The sequence below is a fragment of the Cherax quadricarinatus genome, chromosome 16, assembly GCF_038502225.1.
Source record: "Cherax quadricarinatus isolate ZL_2023a chromosome 16, ASM3850222v1, whole genome shotgun sequence".
NCBI lineage: Eukaryota > Metazoa > Arthropoda > Malacostraca > Decapoda > Parastacidae > Cherax > Cherax quadricarinatus.
Genome location: NC_091307.1, coordinates 28,169,311 through 28,192,850, shown reverse-complemented (window position 1 = coordinate 28,192,850; position 23,540 = coordinate 28,169,311). Strand labels below are relative to the sequence as shown.

Genomic DNA, 23,540 nt, shown 5'->3' with positions numbered 1-23,540 from the left:
AGGAGCAACACCTGCAATAGACCAGTGCCCACAAAATTACCAACACACGCCATCTCGTTTGAGGCCTGGTGATCACTACCCCATACAACTGCCTCCTACTGCTTTCAAGAAAAGTGCTCAGAAGAGGTGTTTTGTATGTGGACATACCACAAAATGCCCACAAACACGCAGAGACACTTGTTTTATGTGAAAGGAGTGTCAAGTACCACTCTGCATACACCCATGTTTCAGAGAGTTCCACAAGCTGTAGCAGTTCTAGGGTTCAGTGACTGTACATATGTATATATATTATGGAACAATAGTAATCAACAATTCTCCATGGGGAAGTGGAACAGAATTCTTCCTCCGTAAGTCATGCATGTCGTAAGAGGCGACTAAAATGCCGGGAGCAAGGGGCTAGTAACCCCTTCTCCTGTATATATTACTAAATGAGAAAGGAGAAACTTTTGTTTCTCCTTTTGGGCCACCCCGCCTCGGTGGGATATGGCCGGTGTGTTGAAAGAAAGAAGAGCAATAAACAATGTTTTGTATTGATTGTTTGTGTAAACAAGTTTTGTACACAATCTAATAGTGATAATGTTTGTTCAATTATTGTGTTGTAAACAATGAGTGTATATTTGAACAATGCACCTTACATTGGTGTCACAGGCCACATAAGTTACTTAAAAAAGAAAAATATTGGAAAATACAAGAAACCTTCGAATTGGAGTAAATAAAAGAATATCGGGTGAGCAGCATTCGCCACTGTTGCCATACGCCGCTCATTTTCTGCCAACTTTGCGCCTCTGTATCTTGGTAAGTACTGATGGCAAAAAAAATTTTTTAGGCTTAAAACACTCAGTAAAATAATCCTAACATTTTGGTAAGAAAATAAAATTTTTTTTTTAATATTTTGCGACACAGAATGACAGTTTCAGAAAGGGGCCTGCGACAGTCAAAGGGTTAAAAGTGGGAAAAAAAAGGTGATTCACTTTACGGCGGTTTTCTCTTTACAGTGGTAGTTTGGAATCTAACCTGCCATATAAGCAGGGACCTCCTGTAACTACTGTCACTGAATAAGTAAATAAATAAATAATTATTGTAACTCCTGTACTTGTTTTAGGAGGCCTGGTCACAGACCGGGCCACGGGGGCGTTGACCCCCGAAACTCTCTCCAGGTAAACTCCAGGTAAACATGATGGTAGGATTGCTGGTGTCTTTTTTTGTCTCATAAATATGCAAGATTTCAGGTACAGCTTGCTACTTCTACTTACACTTATCTTACACTACACTTGCATGTACAAGCATATATATACATACACCCCTCTGGGTTTTCTTCTATTTTCTTACTAGTTCTTATTTATTTTCTCTTATCTCCATGAGGAAATGGAACAGAATTCTTCCTCCGTGAGCCATGTGTGTCGTAAGAGGCAACTAACATGCCAGAAGCAAGGGGCTAGTAACCCCTTTTCCTGTATAAAGTAGGGCCCTGCTTTACGGCGTTCCGCTAATACGGCAATTTCAAATTATGACCAAAATTTGCTATACGGCAAGCGGTCTTTCAAATACGGTGCACCCCACCCAATTGTTTACATTCTCCATGAGCACATCCATTATGTCTGGAAACTTGCCAAAATTTCAAGTGTTTTAAAGTTATTTTATTTTTTTATTATCACACTGGCTGATTCCCACCAAGGCAGGGTGGCCCGAAAAAGAAAAACTTTCACCATCATTCACTCCATCACTGTCTTGCCAGAAGGGTGCTTTACACTACAGTTTTTAAACTGCAACATTAACACCCCTCCTTCAGAGTGCAGGCACTGTACTTCCCATCTCCAGGATTCAAGTCCGGCCTGCCGGTTTCCCTGAACCCCTTCATAAATGTTACTTTGCTCACACTCCAACAGCACGTCAAGTATTAAAAACCATTTGTCTCCATTCACTCCTATCAAACACGCTCACGCATGCCTGCTGGAAGTCCAAGCCCCTCGCACACAAAACCTCCTTTACCCCCTCTCTCCAACCTTTCCTAGGCTGACCCCTACCCCGCCTTCCTTCCACTACAGACTGATACACTCTTGAAGTCATTCTGTTTCGCTCCATTCTCTCTACATGTCCGAACCACCTCAACAACCCTTCCTCAGCCCTCTGGACAACAGTTTTGGTAATCCCGCACCTCCTCCTAACTTCCAAACTACGAATTCTCTGCATTATATTCACACCACACATTGCCCTCAGACATGACATCTCCACTGCCTCCAGCCTTCTCCTCGCTGCAACATTCATCACCCATGCTTCACACCCATATAAGAGTGTTGGTAAAACTATACTCTCATACATTCCCCTCTTTGCCTCCAAGGACAAAGTTCTTTGTCTCCACAGACTCCTAAGTGCACCACTCACCCTTTTCCCCTCATCAATTCTATGATTCACCTCATCCTTCATAGACCCATCCGCTGACACGTCCACTCCCAAATAATCTGAATACATTCACCTCCTCCATACTCTCTCCCTCCAATCTGATATCCAATCTTTCATCACCTAATATTTTTGTTATCCTCATAACCTTACTCTTTCCTGTATTCACTTTTAAGTTTCTTCTTTTGCACACCCTACCAAATTCATCCACCAATCTCTGCAACTTCTCTTCAGAATCTCCCAAGAGCACAGTGTCATCAGCAAAGAGCAACTGTGACAACTCCCACTTTATGTGTGATTCTTTATCTTTTAACTCCAAGCCTCTTGTCAAGACCCTCGCATTTACTTCTCTTAAAACCCCATCTATAAATATATTAAACAACCACGGTGACATCACACATCCTTGTCTAAGGCCTACTTTTACTGGGAAATAATTTCCCTCTTTCCTATGTACTCTAACTTGAGCCTCACTATCCTCGTAAAAACTCTTCACTGCTTTCAGTAACCTACCTCCTACACCATACACCTGCAACATCTGCCACATTGCCCCCCTATCCACCCTGTCATATGCCTTTTCCAAATCCATAAATGCCAAAAAGACCTCTTTAGCCTTATCTAAATACTGTTCACTTATATGTTTCACTGTAAACACCTGGTCCACACACCCCCTACCTTTCCTAAAGCCTCCTTGTTCATCTGCTATCCTATTCTCAGTCTTACTTTTAATTCTTTCAATAGTAACTCTACCATACACTTTACCAGGTATACTCAACAGACTTATCCCCCTATAATTTTTGCACTCTCTTTTGTCCCCTTTGCCTTTATACAAAGGAACTATGCATGCTCTCTGCCAATCCCTAGGTACCTTACCCTCTTCCATACATTTATTAAATAATTGCACCAACCACTCCAAAACTATATCCCCACCTGCTTTTAACATTTCTATCTTTATCCCATCAATCCCGGCTGCCTTACCCCCTTTCATTTTACCTACTGCCTCACGAACTTTCCCCACACTCACAACTGGCTCTTCCTCACTCCTACAAGATGTTATTCCTCCTTGCCCTATACACGAAATCACAGCTTCCCTATCTTCATCAACATTTAACAATTCCTCAAAATATTCCCTCCATCTTCCCAATACCTCTAACTCTCCATTTAATAACTCTCCTCTCCTATTTTTAACTGACAAATCCAATTGTTCTCTAGGCTTCCTTAACTTGTTAATCTCACTCCAAAACTTTTTCTTATTTTCAACAAAATTTGTTGATAACATCTCACCCACTCTCTCATTTGCTCTCTTTTTACATTGCTTCACCACTCACTTAACCTCTCTCTTTTTCTCCATATACTCTTCCCTCCTTGCATCACTTCTACTTTGTAAAAACTTCTCATATGCTAACTTTTTCTCCCTTACTACTCTCTTTACATCATCATTCCACCAATCGCTCCTCTTCCCTCGCGCACCCACTTTCCTGTAACCACAAACTTCTGCTGAACACTCTAACACTACATTTTTAAACCTACCCCATACCTCTTCGACCCCATTGCCTATGCTCTCATTAGCCCATCTATCCTCCAATAGCTGTTTATATCTTTCCCTAACTGCCTCCTCTTTTAGTTTATAAACCTTCATCTCTCTCTTCCCTGATGCTTCTATTCTCCTTGTATCCCATCTACCTTTTACTCTCAGTGTAGCTACAACTAGAAAGTGATCTGATATATCTGTGGCCCCTCTATAAACATGTACATCCTGAAGTCTACTCAGCAGTCTTTTATCTACCAATACATAATCCAATAAACTACTGTCATTTTGCCCTACATCATATCTTGTATACTTATTTATCCTCTTTTTCTTAAAATATGTACTACCTATAACTAAACCCCTTTCTATACAAAGTTCAATCAAAGGGCTCCCATTATCATTTACACCTGGCACCCCAAACTTACCTACCACACCCTCTCTAAAAGTTTCTCCTACTTTAGCATTCAGGTCCCCTACCACAATTACTCTCTCACTTGGTTCAAAGGCTCCTATACATTCACTTAACATCTCCCAAAATCTCTCTCTCTCCTCTGCATTCCTCTCTTCTCCAGGTGCATACACGCTTATTATGACCCACTTCTCACATCCAACCTTTACTTTAATCCACATAATTCTTGCATTTACACATTCATATTCTCTTTTCTCCTTCCATAACTGATCATTCAACATTACTGCTACCCCTTCCTTTGCTCTAACTCTCTCAGATACTCCAGATTTAATCCCATTTATTTCCCCCCACCGAAACTCCCCTACCCCCTTCAGCTTTGTTTCGCTTAGGGCCAGGACATCCAACTTCTTTTCATTCATAACATCAGCAATCATCTGTTTCTTGTCATCTGCACTACATCCACGCACATTCAAGCATCCCAGTTTTATAAAGTTTTTCTTCTTCTCTTTTTTAGTAAATGTCTACAGGAGAAGGGGTTACTAGCTCATTGCTCCCGGCATTTTAGTCGCCTCATACGACACGCATGGCTTACGGAGGAAAGATTCTTTTCCACTTCCCCATGGACAATAGAAGAAATAAAGAAGAACAAGAGCTATGTAGAAAAAGGAGAAAAACCTAGATGTATATATATATGCATGTGCATGTCTGTGAAGTTTGACCAAAGTGTAAGTTGGAGTAGCAAGATATCCCTGTTATCTAGCATGTTTATGAGACAGAAAAAGACACCAGCAATCCTACCATCATGCAAAACAGTTACAGGTTTCTGTTTCACAGTCATCTGGCAGGACGGTAGTACTTCCTTGGGTGGTTGCTGTCTACCAACCTACTACCTAGTTACTGTGTATTTTATATGTACTCTGATAATTATGCTTATGTGTACCTGTACCTAAATATACTTACACACTGTGCTGGCATGTAGGTACACATTAAAATTACTAAGAGTCTCTCTACTCATGACGCCATAGAAATACTACGTTATAATAATCTCTCTTGGACACACTAAATGTCTTATTTTACGTTAATATAGACAGTTTCATTAATCTATCTATGATATTTTCTTCAAAATTATATAAGAAACATGTAACATAGCATATAAACATTATATATACACCCACAGAATAAAAATTGACATAAATATGAGATTTGTTTACAAAGCAGCTTTGTAGGAGTGTCAGAAGAATTACATTTTCTCTAGTCAAACACTGGAGGATAGCTGTAGATAAATATTCCTTTCGTATGCCTTCACTCTATATATAGCAATTCACGACCCTTGTGGGTTTAGTGCTTCTATTTTTATTATGATTTTAATATAACAACTTGCAATAATAACAACTTGTAATAATAATTTGTAATAACAATTATAATTTGTAACAACAACAACAATAATAATAATAATAATAATGATTGCTGTTTTCTTTTTCTGTCTCATAAACATGCTAGATAACAGGGATATCTTGCTACTCCTACTTACACTTTGGTCACACTTCACAGACACGCACATGCATATATATATATACATACATCTAGGTTTTTCCCCTTTTTCTAAATAGCTCTTATTCTTCTTTATTTCTTCTATTGTCCATGGGGAAGTAGAAAAGAATCTTTCCTCCGTAAGCCATGCGTGTCGTATGAGGCGACTAAAATGCCGGGAGCAATGGGCTAGTAACCCCTTCTCCTGTAGACATTTACTAAAAGAGAGAAGAAGAAAAACTTTATAAAACTGGGATGCTTAAATGTGCGTGGATGTAGTGCAGATGACAAGAAGCAGATGATTGCTGATGTTATGAATGAAAAGAAGTTGGATGTCCTGGCCCTAAGCGAAACAAAGCTGAAGGGGGTAGGGGAGTTTCAGTGGGGGGAAATAAATGGGATTAAATCTGGAGTATCTGAGAGAGTTAGAGCAAAGGAAGGGGTAGCACTAATGTTGAAGGATCAGTTATGGAAGGAGAAAAGAGAATATGAATGTGTAAATTCAAGAATAATGTGGATTAAAGTAAAGGTTGGATGCGAGAAGTGGGTCATAGTAAGTGTGTATGCACCTGGAGAAGAGAGGAATGCAGAGGAGAGAGAGAGATTTTGGGAGATGTTAAGTGAATGTATAGGAGCCTTTGAACCAAGTGAGAGAGTAATTGTGGTAGGGGACCTGAATGCTAAAGTAGGAGAAACTTTTAGAGAGGGTGTGGTAAGTAAGTTTGGGGTACCAGGTGTAAATGATAATGGGAGCCCTTTGATTGAACTTTGTATAGAAAGGGGTTTAGTTATAGGTAATACATATTTTAAGAAAAAGAGGATAAATAAGTATACAAGATATGATGTAGGGCAAAATGACAGTAGTTTGTTGGATTATGTATTGGTAGATAAAAGACTGTTGAGTAGACTTCAGGATGTACATGTTTATAGAGGGGCCACAGATATATCAGATCACTTTCTAGTTGTAGCTACACTGAGAGTAAAAGGTAGATGGGATACAAGGAGAATAGAAGCATCAGGGAAGAGAGAGGTGAAGGTTTATAAATTAAAAGAGGAGGCAGTTAGGGTAAGATATAAACAGCTATTGGAGGATAGATGGGCTAATGAGAGCATAGGCAATGGGGTCGAAGAGGTATGGGGTAGGTTTAAAAATGTAGTGTTAGAGTGTTCAGCAGAAGTTTGTGGTTACAGGAAAGTGGGTGCGCGAGGGAAGAGGAGCGATTGGTGGAATGATGATGTAAAGAGAATAGTAAGGGAGAAAAAGTTAGCATATGAGAAGTTTTTACAAAGTAGAAGTGATGCAAGGAGGGAAGAGTATATGGAGAAAAAGAGAGAGGTTAAGAGAGTGGTGAAGCAATGTAAAAAGAGAGCAAATGAGAGAGTGGGTGAGATGTTATCAACAAATTTTGTTGAAAATAAGAAAAAGTTTTGGAGTGAGATTAACAAGTTAAGAAAGCCTAGAGAACAAATGGATTTGTCCGTTAAAAATAGGAGAGGAGAGTTATTAAATGGAGAGTTAGAGGTATTGGGAAGATGGAGGGAATATTTTGAGGAATTGTTAAATGTTGATGAAGATAGGGAAGCTGTGATTTCGTGTATAGGACAAGGAGGAATAACATCTTGTAGGAGTGAGGAAGAGCCAGTTGTGAGTGTGGGGGAAGTTCGTGAGGCAGTAGGTAAAATGAAAGGGGGTAAGGCAGCCGGGATTGATGGGATAAAGATAGAAATGTTAAAAGCAGGTGGGGATATACAGTGGACCCCCAGTTAACAATATTTTTTCATTCCAGAAGTATGTTCAGGTGCCAGTACTAACCGAATTTGTTCCCATAAGGAATATTGTGAAGTAGATTAGTCCATTTCAGACCCCCAAACATACACATACAAATGCACTTACATAAATACACTTACATAATTGGTCGCATTGGGAGGTGATCGTTAAGCGTGGGTCCACTGTAGTTTTGGAGTGGTTGGTGCAATTATTTTATAAATGTATGGAAGAGGGTAAAGTACCTAGGGATTGGCAGAGAGCATGCATAGTTCCTTTGTATAAAGGCAAAGGGGATAAAAGAGAGTGCAAAAAATTAAAGGGGGATAAGTCTGCTGAGTATACCTGGTAAAGTGTATGGTAGAGTTATTATTGAAAGAATTAAGAGTAAGACGGAGAATAGGATAGCAGATGAACAAGGAGGCTTTAGGAAAGGTAGGGGGTGTGTGGACCAGGTGTTTACAGTGAAACATATAAGTGAACAGTATTTAGATAAGGCTAAAGAGGTCTTTGTGGCATTTATGGATTTGGAAAAGGCGTATGACAGGGTGGATAGGGGGGCAATGTGGCAGATGTTGCAAGTGTATGGTGTAGGAGGCAGGTTACTGAAAGCAGTGAAGAGTTTTTACGAGGATAGTGATGCTCAAGTTAGAGTATGTAGGAAAGAGGGAAATTTTTTCCCAGTAAAAGTAGGCCTTAGACAAGGATGTGTGATGTCACCGTGGTTGTTTAATATATTTATAGATGGGGTTGTAAGAGAAGTAAATGCGAGGGTCTTGGCAAGAGGCGTGGAGTTAAAAGATAAAGAATCACACACAAAGTGGGAGTTGTCACAGCTGCTCTTTGCTGATGACACTGTGCTCTTGGGAGATTCTGAAGAGAAGTTGCAGAGATTGGTGGATGAATTTGGTAGGGTGTGCAAAAGAAGAAAATAAAGGTGAATACAGGAAAGAGTAAGGTTATGAGGATAACAAAAAGATTAGGTGATGAAAGATTGAATATCAGATTGGAGGGAGAGAGTATGGAGGAGGTGAATGTATTCAGATATTTGGGAGTGGACGTGTCAGCGGATGGGTCTATGAAAGATGAGGTGAATCATAGAATTGATGAGGGGAAAAGAGTGAGTGGTGCACTTAGGAGTCTGTGGAGACAAAGAACTTTGTCCTTGGAGGCAAAGAGGGGAATGTATGAGAGTATAGTTTTACCAACGCTCTTATATGGGTGTGAAGCATGGGTGATGAATGTTGCAGCGAGGAGAAGGCTGGAGGCAGTGGAGATGTCATGTCTGAGGGCAATGTGTGGTGTGAATATAATGCAGAGAATTCGTAGTTTGGAAGTTAGGAGGAGGTGCGGGATTACCAAAACTGTTGTCCAGAGGGCTGAGGAAGGGTTGTTGAGGTGGTTCGGACATGTAGAGAGAATGGAGCGAAACAGAATGACTTCAAGAGTGTATCAGTCTGTAGTGGAAGGAAGGCGGGGAAGGGGTCGGCCTAGGAAAGGTTGGAGAGAGGGGGTAAAGGAGGTTTTGTGTGCGAGGGGCTTGGACTTCCAGCAGGCATGCGTGAGCGTGTTTGATAGGAGTGAATGGAGACAAATGGTTTTTAATACTTGACGTGCTGTTGGAGTGTGAGCAAAGTAACATTTATGAAGGGGTTCAGGGAAACCGGCAGGCCGGACTTGAGTCCTGGAGATGGGAAGTACAGTGCCTGCACTCTGAAGGAGGGGTGTTAATGTTGCAGTTTAAAAACTGTAGTGTAAAGCACCCTTCTGGCAAGACATTGATGGAGTGAATGATGGTGAAAGTTTTTCTTTTTCGGGCCACCCTGCCTTGGTGGGAATCAGCCAGTGTGATAATAAAAAAAAAAAAATACGTAATAATAATAATAATAAATAATAATTAATAATAATAATAATAAGAATAAGAATAAGAATAATATGTCAGAGCATCATTCCTTCTAAAAATTACATGAGAATGGAAGTCTTGGTCTTCATATATTCTACTGTACCACTGTGGAGACAACTTGTACACAATGTAAGGTGTTTGTATGTATGTTTATGAACCATAACCAGACGCATCATCTGTTTGCTTACATAGTAGGTGGGGTGGCCAGGTTGGCTTCCCTACACTACCCTACCTACCACGCCACTTTGTACAAATAAATACTTTTCACCTTTCACTCTACATTAAGACTACAAATATTTTAAGGTAAGTAATGAGTGTACTGTATATGTATGTTATCACTCTCTGGGGTATTAAGCATTGTCATAGTATACTATTATGTGGGGGTGGGGTGGCCAGGAGGGCTACCATACCTAACTTCTTACAGTAAATACTACTCATCTTTTGCCCTCCATTAAGACTACAAATATTTTGCGGTAAATAATGAGTGTACTGTGTGTGTATTTTACTTTTATAATGCCAAGTTCTATTGCTAACTTAATGTATGTTAGTGAAAACTTGTTATCTGGCATTTATAAGTGCATAAAATGGCGTTCTACTTTCCGGCAGTAGCCTGGAACCTAACCTGCCGTATAAGTGGGGCCCTACTGTAAATTACTATAGTTAAAAAGAGAAGCTTTCATTTTTTTTTTTGTCACCCTGCATCAGTGGGATATGGCCAGTTTGTTGAAAGAAAGAAGAATTACTGTAACTAAATACAGTGGTCCCTCAATTATTATCCTTAATCCGTTCCTGGAAGTGGGACTATTATCGAAATAGACGATTTTTGAATCAATTTTCCCCATAAGAAATAATGTAAATACAATTAATTCGTTCCAGACACCCAGAAGTATCAACAACAATTTTTTTTTTACCTAAAAGATAGATTTACATGCACAAAAGAATGAACATTCAACATGACAGTTACCTTTACTGAAGGCTGTTGTTGATGAATGGAAGACAGGGAGGAGGAGAGCGGGAAGAGAGGTTATTGTTTGGAAGGGGAATCCCCCTCCATAAGGACTCTAGGTCACTTCAGGGTCACTTCCCTAGCATAAATATAGATTTACATGCAGAAAAGAACGCCAAATAAATGTAAAGCACTAATAAAATGTATAAATGAACATTGGTAATAGGGGTAGTTGATGAGTGGAACGGTCTGCCTAGTAGGGTAATCGAAGCTAAAACATTGGGTAGTTTCAAATTTAGGTTGAATAAATACGAGTGAGAAGGGTTGGATTTGAGTCGGACCTGCACCTTAGCTTCTTGCTTGGGTAGCATTTGTTCTTTTAGTGGGTTGGATATGTGAAGGACCGGCCTAGTATGGGCCAACAGGCTTATTGCAGTGTTCCTTCTTTCTTATGTTCTAAAAGCTATGGCTTGGGTAGTTTCAAATTTAGGTTGGATAAATACACGATAGAGAGGGGTTGGATTTGAATCGGACTTGCACCTGAGCTTATTGCTTGGGTAGCATTTGTTCTGTTATTGGGTTGGATATGTGAAGGACTGGCCTAGTATGGGCCAGCAGGCCTACTGCAGTGTTTCTCCTTTCTTATGTTCTTATTGAAGACTTGTTTGTGTGAGGGAGGGATGGTAAGTTTATTGTTGGAAAATATGACACTAATATCAACTCTACGGCTTATTTATCTATCACAATTCAACTAATATGACATAATAAACAATATTAAAAACATAGAAACATGGAATATACTCTAGAATGAATAAAATAAGTCATTACGTATGTCACGAGAGGTGCTGTGTTGTGTTGTTGTTGGGTATATAAGGGCTACTGAGAGTAAGCCGTCCATAATGGTGGTGAAGCAGCAGCTGAGGCAGCGGTGTTTTCTGTAGCCCTATATAACTCCAACAACATTGGAGGATTGTAGATGAATGGTTCACAGAACCGACATGTTGATAAATTAGACACATGTGCAACTCTTGGGTATCTTTATTAAGGAAACGTTTTGCCACACAGTGGCTTCATCAGTCCATACACAGGAGAAACTTGAAGAACAGGAGGAGAATGAGGTAATCAGTCCCTCAACCTTGAGTCGATGTGGTCAGTCCATCAATCTTGAATAGAATACGGCATATGAGCGGAGAAGCAGCTTATAAACCGTAGGCAGGAGAGGTGCAGCAGTCGTAGGTGGTGTCACATTTGCCCAATGTGGAAGTAGGTCATGCCCAAAGGTTAGGCAATTTATCAACATGTCGATTCTGTGAACCATTAATCTACAATCCTGTCAGACACTGCAACTTCTTGGGATCTTAATACTTGGGAATTCTTCGCTTGCCTAACCCTTGGGCACGACCTACTTCCACATTGGGCAAATGTGACACCACCTACGACTGCTGCACCTCTCCTCCCTACGGTTTATAAGCTGCTTCTCTGCTCATATGCCGTATTCTATTCAAGATTGATGGACTGACCACATCGACTCAAAGTTGAGGGACTGATTACCTCATTCTCCTCCTGTTCTTCAAGTTTCTCCTGTGTATGGACTGATGAAGCCACTGTGTGGCGAAACGTTTCCTTAACCCTTTGAGGGTCGACAGGTCCTCTCAGAGACTCGTTCTCAGGGTCGGCCAAATTTCCAAAAAAAAAAATTATTTTTTCTTATGAAAAAATAAAGTTTGTTTTTTCTAAATATTATGGGCTAAACAAAAATTTTTTACCATCAATACTTACGAATACATGGAGGCGTGAAGTTGATGAAAAAGGGGGACAATGTGGCAACATCGCTGACTGCCGTCTCCCGGTATTCTTTTATTTACTTTCTTATGTACTAATTTCTATTATTTTTTAATTTTTCCTTTTCCAAGTAACTTTTATGGCCTGTGAGACCAATATGATCAGTATTTTGTAAGTTTTTTCTTTTTCAATACTACACAATAAGGGCGTAAACACTGTTGTTATTGTTTTGTTTATAAAAAATATTTACACAAACAAACGATATGAAATGTTGTTTATTACTATTTTTCTATATTTTATATACACGTATACAGTCACAGGGAATGTTTCTAGAAGTTCTGCAGCCTGTGGAAGTCTTTGAAACAAGGTGTCATGCACAGTGGTGTTTTACACTCCTCACACATAAAACGAGTGTCTCTGTGTTGTTGTGGGCGTTTTTTTGTATGTGCACAGACGTAACACCTCTTCTGAGCCTTTTTCTTGAAAGCAGTAGCAGGCAGTTTTACCAGGAAGTGATCACCATGCTTCAGACGAGAAGGTAGTTGTTGATAATTTGGTGGGCGGTCTATTGCAGGTGTTCTTCCTTGGTACTTGAATACTATTTGTCTGATGACAGACAAACAGAATTCGCCGTATTGTGGTTTGTTTCTGGTCCTCATCTTATACATATTATAAGCATTGAGCGTGGAAATGTCCAGAAGATGGAAAAAAGAGTTTTATGTACCACTTATAACTCTTGCGAACACAATCAGCAAACCCAATCTGCATGTCACATTTGTCCACTGAACGCATATTGAAGGTGTAATCAATCACAGCTGCAGGTTTTAGAATGGGTTCATTGTTCTCTCTATGCTGCCTGCCAGTGTCTGCCATTTCCTTAGGGTGAACTGATGACAACAGTGTGACATCTCGTTTGTCATGCCACCGAAATGCCATGATGTCATTGGCAGCAAACGCCTGCACCTCACCTCTACGAGTGCCAGCGTCAAACCTGGGCATATGTTTCCGATTTACATGCACTGTGCCACACACATCTGTCATGTTCACTCACAAAAAAATCACTGAGTGAGGGGCTTGTGTACCAGTTATCAGTACATATATAATATATGCCCCTTACCAAGGTATGGTTCTATCATTGTTCTAACCACATCACCAGAGATGCCCAATAAATTCATGGTATTTTGCAATGTATAACTTCCAGTGTACACAATAATATCCAATACCAGACCACTGTAACAATCACAAAGCACAAACAACTTTATACCAAAGCGTTTCCTCTTGCTTGGTATGTACTGCTTGAAAGAGTCTTCCTTTGAACAGAATCAAAGACTCGTCAATTACAAGCTTCCTGAAGGGATAAAAATACATATTGAATTTCTCTTTCACATACACAAACACATGCCTAATCTTATACAACCTGTCGTTTCTGTCAGGCCTGGTTTTGTCTGAGAAGTGAAGCATACGTAACATTAGCACAAATCGATTCACTGGCATTATATCACTGAAACCTGGGGTTGCAATCAGGCGGTCTGTTGACCAGTATGATTTCACTTTGTGCTTATACACATGTGGCATAAGCATTATTGTGGCAAAGAAAAGATACATCTCAACCACAGTTGCCTCCTTCCACTGGTGTAGACGTGATTTTGGTGAAAGTATTGTGTTTGCTATGGTGTACTCGTAGTATGTGTTACTTTCCATGACAATACTTTCGATCAAGGGTTCGTCAAAGAATAACTCGAAACATTCCAGTTCAGTGGCATTGTTCCCAAGTGTACAAGATGGCCGTATTCCACTTTGGCTGTCATCAAACTGGTGGGCATTTGGAACAAAATTGCTAGCTTCCTGCCAATCCCAGGTATGGTCTGTTGGTGGGTATTGGACAATGACAGGTGGTTGTGGTTGTGGAGGTTATGGTTTTGGAGGCTGGTGTGGTGGGTGGGTGGGGGATGGTGGCCTTTGTTGTAGATCAGCTGAGGCAGCGGCGTGGGTGGCAGCGTGGGTGGCAGCATGGCCCACTGCTGGTGCCTCACGGCCGTCACCACCACTACCACCACCATGCACACTTTCCATCCCAATTGCAACACTATCATCGTCATTTTCACTGTCTGTTCCTGTTGTACAGCCACGGGATGTACTCCAAGATGTACTCCTTCCCCTTGGAATAGCATATGGCACACTACCAGAGCGCATATATCGTCGTATATACTGACGCTTCACTGGGAATATTGCACTTCACTATCACTACTGGAACTGTTTTCAAGAGCTTGTAGTTCATAATCACTATCACTATCATCACAAATGCTCACATCTGAGTCTGGGATTTGGGAAAATAGGAGTTTCCTCTTTGATTCTGGTACAACTGAACACGAACAAGACAGCCCAGCACCAGAGGTGGAAGGCTGAGGGTCGTCTGGGTTTTCCTCACTATTACCGATATTATGGTCATTAGTTTCGGTCAAAACCTCACCAAAACCTTGAAACTCATCTTCACTGGCACTTCCATCTGTATTAGAACTGTCACTGGGGAACAAAAGTGTCCCAATTCGCCGAGGAGTGAGGAACTTCTTGCCGTGAGGCATGGTGGACATTGTGTACTAAGATGGCATTCCCACAATGCACCACTGGGTCCCAGATTTTTTTTCTACTGCGCACACCAACCACACAGACCCATTCTCTAACATCTAGGCCTACCAGCCTTTTCCTGTGAGATTTGATGGCGCTAGAATTTATGCGTACTAGTACGTCAAAAAACCCCTGCGCATAAGCCGTACTAGTACGTCCGAAACCCTCAAAGAGTTAATGAAGATACCCAAGAGTTGCACATGTGTCTAATTTATCAACACTGGAGGAGTTGATAGAATCACTGAATCACTAAAGAAGGAACCCTCTACCACCATCACTACGACTTTCTACCACTATTACAACTGTTACCACCATCACTACTACCTTCTACCACCATCAACCACTATCACAACTGCTTCCACTCTACCACCACCACCACCACCTTTGTATTTTTCTACTAACTTTTTCATGTTGCCACGAATACTCGCCGGGCACTTGCTATGAGTAACATCAATGTTTCCACCATAAACACATCATCTATCAAAGACTTCACTATGAAACGCAGCCCCACACCTCTAACTTCTACAGCAGGCGTCTACACTATCCCCTGTGGGTTCTGTCCCAAGAAATATGTAGGCGAGACAGACAGAGATCTTGCAGTCCGCCTGAATGAGCATCGAAATGCCTCTAACAGAGACGATGAAAGGTATGCCTGTGTCCTCCAGAAAGACTCCACGGGGCATTTGATGAACTCGAATGAGGCACAACTCGTTCTCACCGAACCAAACCTCAGACGCCGACGGTGCCTAGAAGCCTCACTAATCGCCGTCACCGACACTATAGAACGCAACACTGGAAACTACAAAATTTCAAAAACATTGGCATACGTGATACTTAAGCACCACCAACCCAACAACACAGGAGTCACATGATTTCATCGTCTACCCGTCCTCATCAAAACATGATATTCCTCAGGTCATGAGTCATTCACACCTCACTCTCCGCCTATACAGTGGACCCCCGGTTAACGAACTTTTTTCATTCCAGTAGTATGTTCAGGTGCCAGTACTGACCGAATTTTTTCCCATAAGGAATATTGTGAAGTAGATTAGTCAATTTCAGACCCCCAAACATACACGTACAAACGCACTTACATAAATACACTTACATAATTGGTCGCATTTGGAGGTGATCGTTATGCGGGGGTCCACTGTATATATATATAATGTCTTTCTACCTCTGTATGTTAGAAGTGATCAAGGTCCCAGGATCGAAACGTTTTCTAATAAATATGTCATAGTGTTTACCAAACTTTTTCATAAATTATGTGTGTTTCTCATATTCTTTACCAAAGGGCTGGCACTAGAAGCTTTCTTTGGAGCCATGGTAGCTTATTTAGCACTTGCAAGCACTAAAATCAATGGAATATTATGAAATATTTCGTAGGAGCAAGTGAGGGGACCATCACTCACTGGTAAACAATGGCACACTGGCTGGGAAGGCAGGCCCAGGCGGCTCAGAGCGTGAGTACGCGTCCCAGACGCAGGACGATTAGTGAGTTAATGGACCATTTGCAAGCCAATGTTTAGACGAAATAATGGGACTATTTCCAAAATGGATGACTTTCAGGCCGGACGATTATTGAGGGACCACTGTACCAGTATTGAGAAGTAAATGAATACAAGTTTATCATATCATTCTAGGAAGGGTTGGAGGAACAGGGTAAAGGAGGTTTTGTGGGGAAGGGGCTTGCATTTCCAGCAAGCATATGTGAGCATGTTAGATAGGAGTGAACGGAGATGAATGGTTTTTGGGACCTGACGAGCTGTTGGAGTGTGAGCAGGGTAATAGAGTTGTGGATAAGTGGAACAAACTCCCGAGAACAGTTATAGAGGCTAAAATGTTGTGTAGTTTTAAAAATAGGCTAGATAAATACATGAGTGGGCATGGATGGGTGTGAATTGGACCTGACTAGCTTGTGCTACTAGGTCTGATGCCGTGCTCCTTCCTTAAGTGGAAATGACCTAACTAGGTCAGTCATTGGGCTAAGCCGGAGGGTGACATGGACTTGCTTCGCATGGGTCAGTAGGCCTGCTGCAGTGTTCCTTCTTTCTTATATTCTTATATTTTGTGAAGGGATGCAAAGAAACCGATTAGCCAGACTTGAGTCCTGGAAATGGGAAGTACAATGCCTGCTCTTTAAAGGAGGGGTTTGGGATATTGGCTGTTTGGAGTGACGTCTAAACTGTCATCTCTGAGTGCCTCTGCAAAGATAGTGATTATGTATGAATGATGGTGAAAGTGCTGAATGATGATGAAAGTTTTTTCTTTCTTTTGAGTTTTTCTTTCTCTTTGGGTCACCCTGCCTCGGTAGGAAACAGCCGATGTGTTAAAAAAAAAAGTTTATCCTATCAATAAATATACAGTACTGTACAGTACAAATGTGCATTGCTATCACACCATCGTAAATCAAAATATTGTAAGTCTAACCATTGTAAAGTGAAGAGCACCTGTATACATATTAACTATAGCACTCAGAAACATTACTAGTGATGCAAGAAGTTAGGAAAAGGTAAAATTCTAAAAATAATAAAGACAGTACATGTACCTAGAAACAGTTTAATGTTTAGGCTACATTCTTTCTTTCTTTCAACACACCGCCCGTATCCCACCGAGGCGGGGTGGCCCAAAAGGAAAAACGAAAGTTTCTCCTTTTACATTTAGTAATATATACAGGAGAAGGGGTTACTAGCCCCTTGCTCCTGGCAATTTAGTCACCTCTTACAACACGCATGGCTTACAGAGGAAGAATTCTGTTCCACTTCCCCATGGAGGTAAGAGGAAATAAACAAGAACAAGAGCTAGAAAGAAAATAGAAGAAAACCCAAAGGGGTGTGTGTATATATATGCTTGTACATGTATGTGTAGTGTGATCTAAGTGTAAGTAGAAGTAGCAAGACATACCTGAAATCTTGCATGTGTATGAGATAGAAAAAAAAAGACACCAGCAATCCTACCATCGTGTAACACAATTACAGGCTTCAGTTTTACACTCACTTCGCAGGACGGTAGTACCTCCCTGGGCGGTTGCTGTCTACCAACAAGAGAGAGGTGAAGGTGTATAACTAAGAGAGGAGGCAGTTAGGGTAAGATATAAACAACTATCAGAGGATAGATGGGCTAGTGAGAGTATAGGGGCTAGTAACCCCTTCTCCTGTATATATTACTAAATATAAAAGGAGAAATTTTCATTTTTCCTTTTGGGCCGCCCCGCCTTGGTGGGATACGGTCGGTGTGTTGAAAGAAGATATGACAAAGTGGATAAGGGGGCAATGTGGCAGATGTTGCAGGTGTATGGTATAGGAGGTAGGTTACTGAAAGCAGTGAAGAGTTTTTATGAGGATAGCGAGGCTCAGGTTAGAGTGTGTAGGAGAGAGGGAGATTATTTCCCAGTAAAAGTAGGCCTTAGACAAGGATGTGTGATGTCACCGTGGTTGTTCAATATATTTATAGATGGGGTTGTAAGAGAAGTGAATGCTAGGGTCTTGGCAAGAGGTGTGGAATTAAAAGATAAAGAAAAAAACACAAAGTGGGAGTTGTCACAGTTGGTCTTTGTTGATGACACTGAGCTTTTGTGAGATTCTGAAGAGAAGTTGCAGAGGTTGGTATATAAATCTGGTAAGGTATGTAAAAGAAGAAAATTAAAAATGAATATAGGAAAGAGTAAGGTTATGAGGATAACAAAAAAGATTAGGTGACGAAAGATTGGATATCAGATTGGAGGGAGAGAGTATGGAGGAGATGACTGTATTCAGATATTTAGGAGTGGACATGTCAGCAGATGGGTCTGTGAAGGATGAGATGAATCATAGAATTGATGAGGGGAAAAGGGTGAGTGGTGCACTTAGGAGTCTATGGAGACAAAGAACTTTGTCCATGGAAGCAAAGAGGGGAATGTATGAGAGTATAGTTGTACCAACACTCTTGTATGGGTGTGAAGCATGGGTGATGAATGTTGCAACGAGGAGAAGGCTGGAGGCAGTGGAGATGTCATGTCTAAGGGCAAAGCGTGGTATGAATAAAATGCAGAGAATTCGTAGTTTGGAAATTAGGAGGTGTGGGATTACCAAAACTATTATCCAGAGAGCTGAGGAGGGGTTGTTGAGATGGTTCGGACATGTAAAGAGAATGGAACAAAACAGAATGACTTCGAGAGTGTATAAATTTGTAGTGGAGGGAAGGGGGGGAGGAGGGGGTCAGCCAATGAAGGGTTGGAGGGAGGGGTTAAAGGAGGTTTTGTGTGCGAGGGGCTTGGACTTCCAGCCAGTGTGCACGAGTGTATTTGATAGGAGTGAATGGAGACAAATGGTTTTTAATACTTGATGTGCTGTTGGAGTGTGAGCAAAGTAACATTTATGAAGGGGTTCAGGGAAACCGGCAGGCCGGACTTGAGTTCCTGAAGATGGGAGGTACAGTGTCTACACTCTGAAGGAGGGGTGTTAATGTTGCAGTTTTATAACTGTAGTGTAAAGCACCCCTCTGGCAAAACAGTGATGGAGTGAATGATGATAAAAGTTTTTCTTTTTCGGGCCACCCTGCCTTGGTGGGAATCAGCTGATGTGTTAATAAAAAAAAAATTCTAATTTTATTATAATAATAATAATAATAATAATAATAATAATAATAATAATAATATCTTTATTTCCTACAAGTAAATGTACATGGTATACAGGCCTAGCTGACATCAATCCCCTTGTTAAGCTGAACATTTCGCGCAAATTAGGTCAGTGTCCCAGGATGCGACCCACACCAGTTGACTAGCACCCAGGTACCCAATATTTCTACTCTGGCTGGGAATCAAACCCAGGCCCTCGCCATGTGAAGCAAGAGCTAGTAACTCAAAAGTTCATAACTAGATAACATCTGCATATGATCATTCATACAATTAGAATAAATGTGAAAGTACACATGATTTTTGTGTCTCTGCTGCTAATAACCCTTCAAGGAGAAGGGATGATGCCTCGATGCTGAAGGGCTTTTGATTCAACAAACTAGAGCAGCCTTCCTCTTCCTTCAATCAAATCTGATTACCTTCCATTCTGCAGCCAGTATATGACCCCTATGGATTTAGCACTTCTCCATGATTATAATATACTACTACTGCTACAATAATAATAATAATAATAATAATAATAACAATAATAATAATAATAACAATAATAATAATAATAATATAAATGGTGTCTAAATATTATGACATACAGAAAAAATAAGTTACAAAATTTCTCATTTTTGGCAAGTTTATCATTCAAACCTTAATGAGTGCCATAATTGCTGAGTGCTGAGAAGGTGTGAGAGAGTTTTCGATGCTGAGAGGAAAGAGGAATGGTAGAGACTTCGTTGCTAAGATCTCCTTGGTGATGCCTAATTTCTTATGGTTCAGTGCAACTTTGAAGATACCTGCATAAAGAATGATTAATGTTACTCAATATTAAACATACTTGCTCATCACAATATCATATTTGATACAGTACTTTTCTAAACCAGAAACATAGTGTACAAGCAAGTTTATCTTTAGAAAACATTTACCTATCTCAACACTCAATAAAGTTCCTTTGTGACAAACCTATCTCATCATGTACCTTTCATTAAATATCATTAACTCTTTTAGCAATGTATTCCTGTACTAATACATTTGTATCTTTTCCACAATGCTTTCTATTAAAATATGTGATGGATACAAGGGCTGAACTCTTCTGCTGAAAATCGAATTATTTTAAATTTAATACATTTTAAGTGAGAGTTACAAGTTTTTTTTTTTTTTCAACAAGTCGGCCGTCTCCCACTGAGGCAGGGTGACCCAAAAAAGAAAGAAAATCCCCAAAAAGAAAATACTTTCATCATTCAACACTTTCACCACACTCGCACATTATCACTGTTTTTGCAGAGGTGCTCAGAATACAACAGTTTAGAAGCATACACATATAAAGATACACAACATATCCCTCCAAACTGTCAATATCCCAAACCCCTCCTTTAAAGTGCAGGCATTGTACTTCCCATTTCCAGGACTCAAGTCCGACTATATGAAAATAACCGGTTTCCCTGAATCCCTTCACTAAATATTACCCTGCTCACACTCCAACAGATCGTCAGGTCCCAAGTACCATTCGTCTCCATTCACTCCTATTTAACACGCTCACGCATGCTTGCTGGAAGTCCAAGCCCCTTGCCCACAAAACCTCCTTTACCCCCTCTCTCCAACCCTTTCGAGGACGACCCCTACCCCGCCTTCCTTCCCCTATAGATTTATATGCTTTCCATGAGTTACAAGTATCATTAAAATATAACAAACAATTACTATGTTCAACATGTCTTATAATATGAAGGGAATATGGAGGAGGTGAATGTACAGTATTTATATACAGGAAGGGCCCTCCTTATACAGTAGGTTAGGTTCCAGGCTATTGTTGTAAAGTGAAAATTGCTGTAAAGTGAAACAGCCCTTTCTCACTTTCATATGCATATAAAAGCCTGATATCATGTTTACACTATCATATATTAAGTGAGCAATAGAGCTAGGCCTAAAAAATGCATATACAGTGGGATCCCGGATTTCGGCCGTAATCCATTCCAGAAGGTCGGCCTAAATCCAAAAAGGCTGAAAAACCGAAGTAATATTTCCCATAAATGCAAATACAAATTAATGTAAATACAATTAATCCATTCCAGACGCCCAAAAATATTAACAAAAAATACATTTTTTAACTCTTTGGCTGTCGCAAGCCCATTTCTGAAACTGTCTTCCTATGTCGAAAAATATTCGAAAAATAAAAAAATTATTTTTTCTCACCAAAATGTTAGGATTAACCTGCTGAGTGTTTTAAGCCTAAAAACTTTTTTTGCGATCATTACTTACCGAGATATAGAGGTGCAAAGTTGGTAGAAAATGAGCAGCATATGGCAACAGCAATGAATGTCACTCACCCGGTACACTTATATTTACTCCCATTCGAAGGTTTCTTGTATTTTCCAATATTTTTTTTTCCAAATAACTTATGTGGCCTGCAATGTACATATATACAATCGTATGCAACACAATAACCGCACAAACATTATTATCATTATATTGTTTAGAAAACTTGTTTACACAAACCAACAATACAAAAAATTTTTTATTACTATTGTTCTATAATATATATACAAATGTACAGTCACTGGACATGTTCCTAGAAGTTCTGCAGCTTGTGGAACTCTTTGAAACATGGTTTCATACACAATGGTGTTTTACATTCCTCACACATAAAACAAGTACCTCTGAGTTTTTGTTGTTTTTTTTTTGTATGTGCACAGACAAAGCACCTTGTCTGAGCAGTTTTCTTCAAAGTAGTAGCAGGCATTTGTGTTAGGTAGTTATCTAGGTAAATGGTCAAGTGTCATCATTCCTACCTACCTACCTTTCTTTTTTTTTTCATTCTTTCTTTCTTCCATTCTTTCTTTCTTCATTCTTTCTTTCTTCATTCTTTCTTTCTTGATATAACAGTCATTCAGAAGGTGGTGAATCAGTAACGGCTGGTATGAGTCATTACTACTGACACTATTGGTAACTGATACTACTAGTATCAGATACAAGAGAGGAGACAGGTCAGGCCTGGCGTTCCCATATATTCCATTCAATATACATACGAGAACATCCAATGTGAGTGTTTATTACCCAATCCATGTTTCGAACCCCATGTAACAAACATTCACCCAGTCCCACTCACATTCCCCTGCCCCCACCTACACTCATCTGGTCCCACTGTCAGTAGGGTTACTGAATTCCTAATGTAATATACTTGTGTAGTATATCGTAAGTTGTATCAACCATATTATATATAGGATCCCTTGCTAGGCTCAATGACTAGCTTGTGATGTCACTAAGCTACACCTATGTGAGTAGGGTATGAGAGAAACCCACTCTCACTCTGTTCTCAGGCACAGACAAGAACAGGTAGGCTGGGCTACACTCCCCTCAAGACTCTGCCAATATACATGTACCAACCGTCCCATGAGTGTATTCCTTACTCCTACATCTCCACTAAGTACCCACGCGACACTTTTTCTTTCTCTTTCTTTCTTTTTCTTTCTTTTCTTTCTCTTTCTTTCTTTCCTTTTTTCACTTTTGTTCTTTCTTTCTTTCTTTCTTCTGGCATCCTGAGCATTGCTTTCGGTCACAAACTCCTCAAAACCATGAAATTCATCTTCACTGACACTTTCATCTGTGTTAGAGCAATCACTTGGGAAGAGAAGAGGCCCAGATTTGCCAGGGAGTCAGATATTTCTTACCCCTAGGCATGCTGAACAAGGACTACTGAAATGGCATTTCCACAATGCACCACTGGCTCCCCAATTTTTTTTATACTGTGCACAATGACCATGGAGACCCATTCTCTCACATATGGGCCTACCAGCTTTCTCCCGCTTGATTTGAAGCCGCTAGAATTTTGGCATATTAATATGTCAAACACATTGGCTCATAAGACATATTATATACGACCAAAACAGTCAAAGGGTTAAAGAATAACTATAGTTTTACATACACAAAACAATGAGAACTAAATAAAATAACTAAGATTCTTGTTGGCGTATGGAAGACAGGGAGGAGGAGAGAGGGAGGACTGATTATTGTTAGGGAGGGGAATCCCCCTCCATAAGGACTTCAGGTATCAAGTCCCT

At 40.3% G+C, this 23,540-nt stretch overlaps 1 protein-coding gene across 1 annotated transcript in view; it reads right to left on the bottom strand.

Annotated features, from left to right (window-relative positions):
- Positions 1 to 23,540, bottom strand: part of LOC128688915 (SCY1-like protein 2) — a 158,639-nt gene that overhangs the window by 29,387 nt on the left and 105,712 nt on the right. The window contains exon 12 of the mRNA XM_053776967.2: positions 20,137 to 20,282. Within this exon, the coding sequence (XP_053632942.1) occupies positions 20,137 to 20,282 (146 nt within the window). The remainder of the gene's footprint in view (positions 1 to 20,136; positions 20,283 to 23,540) is intronic.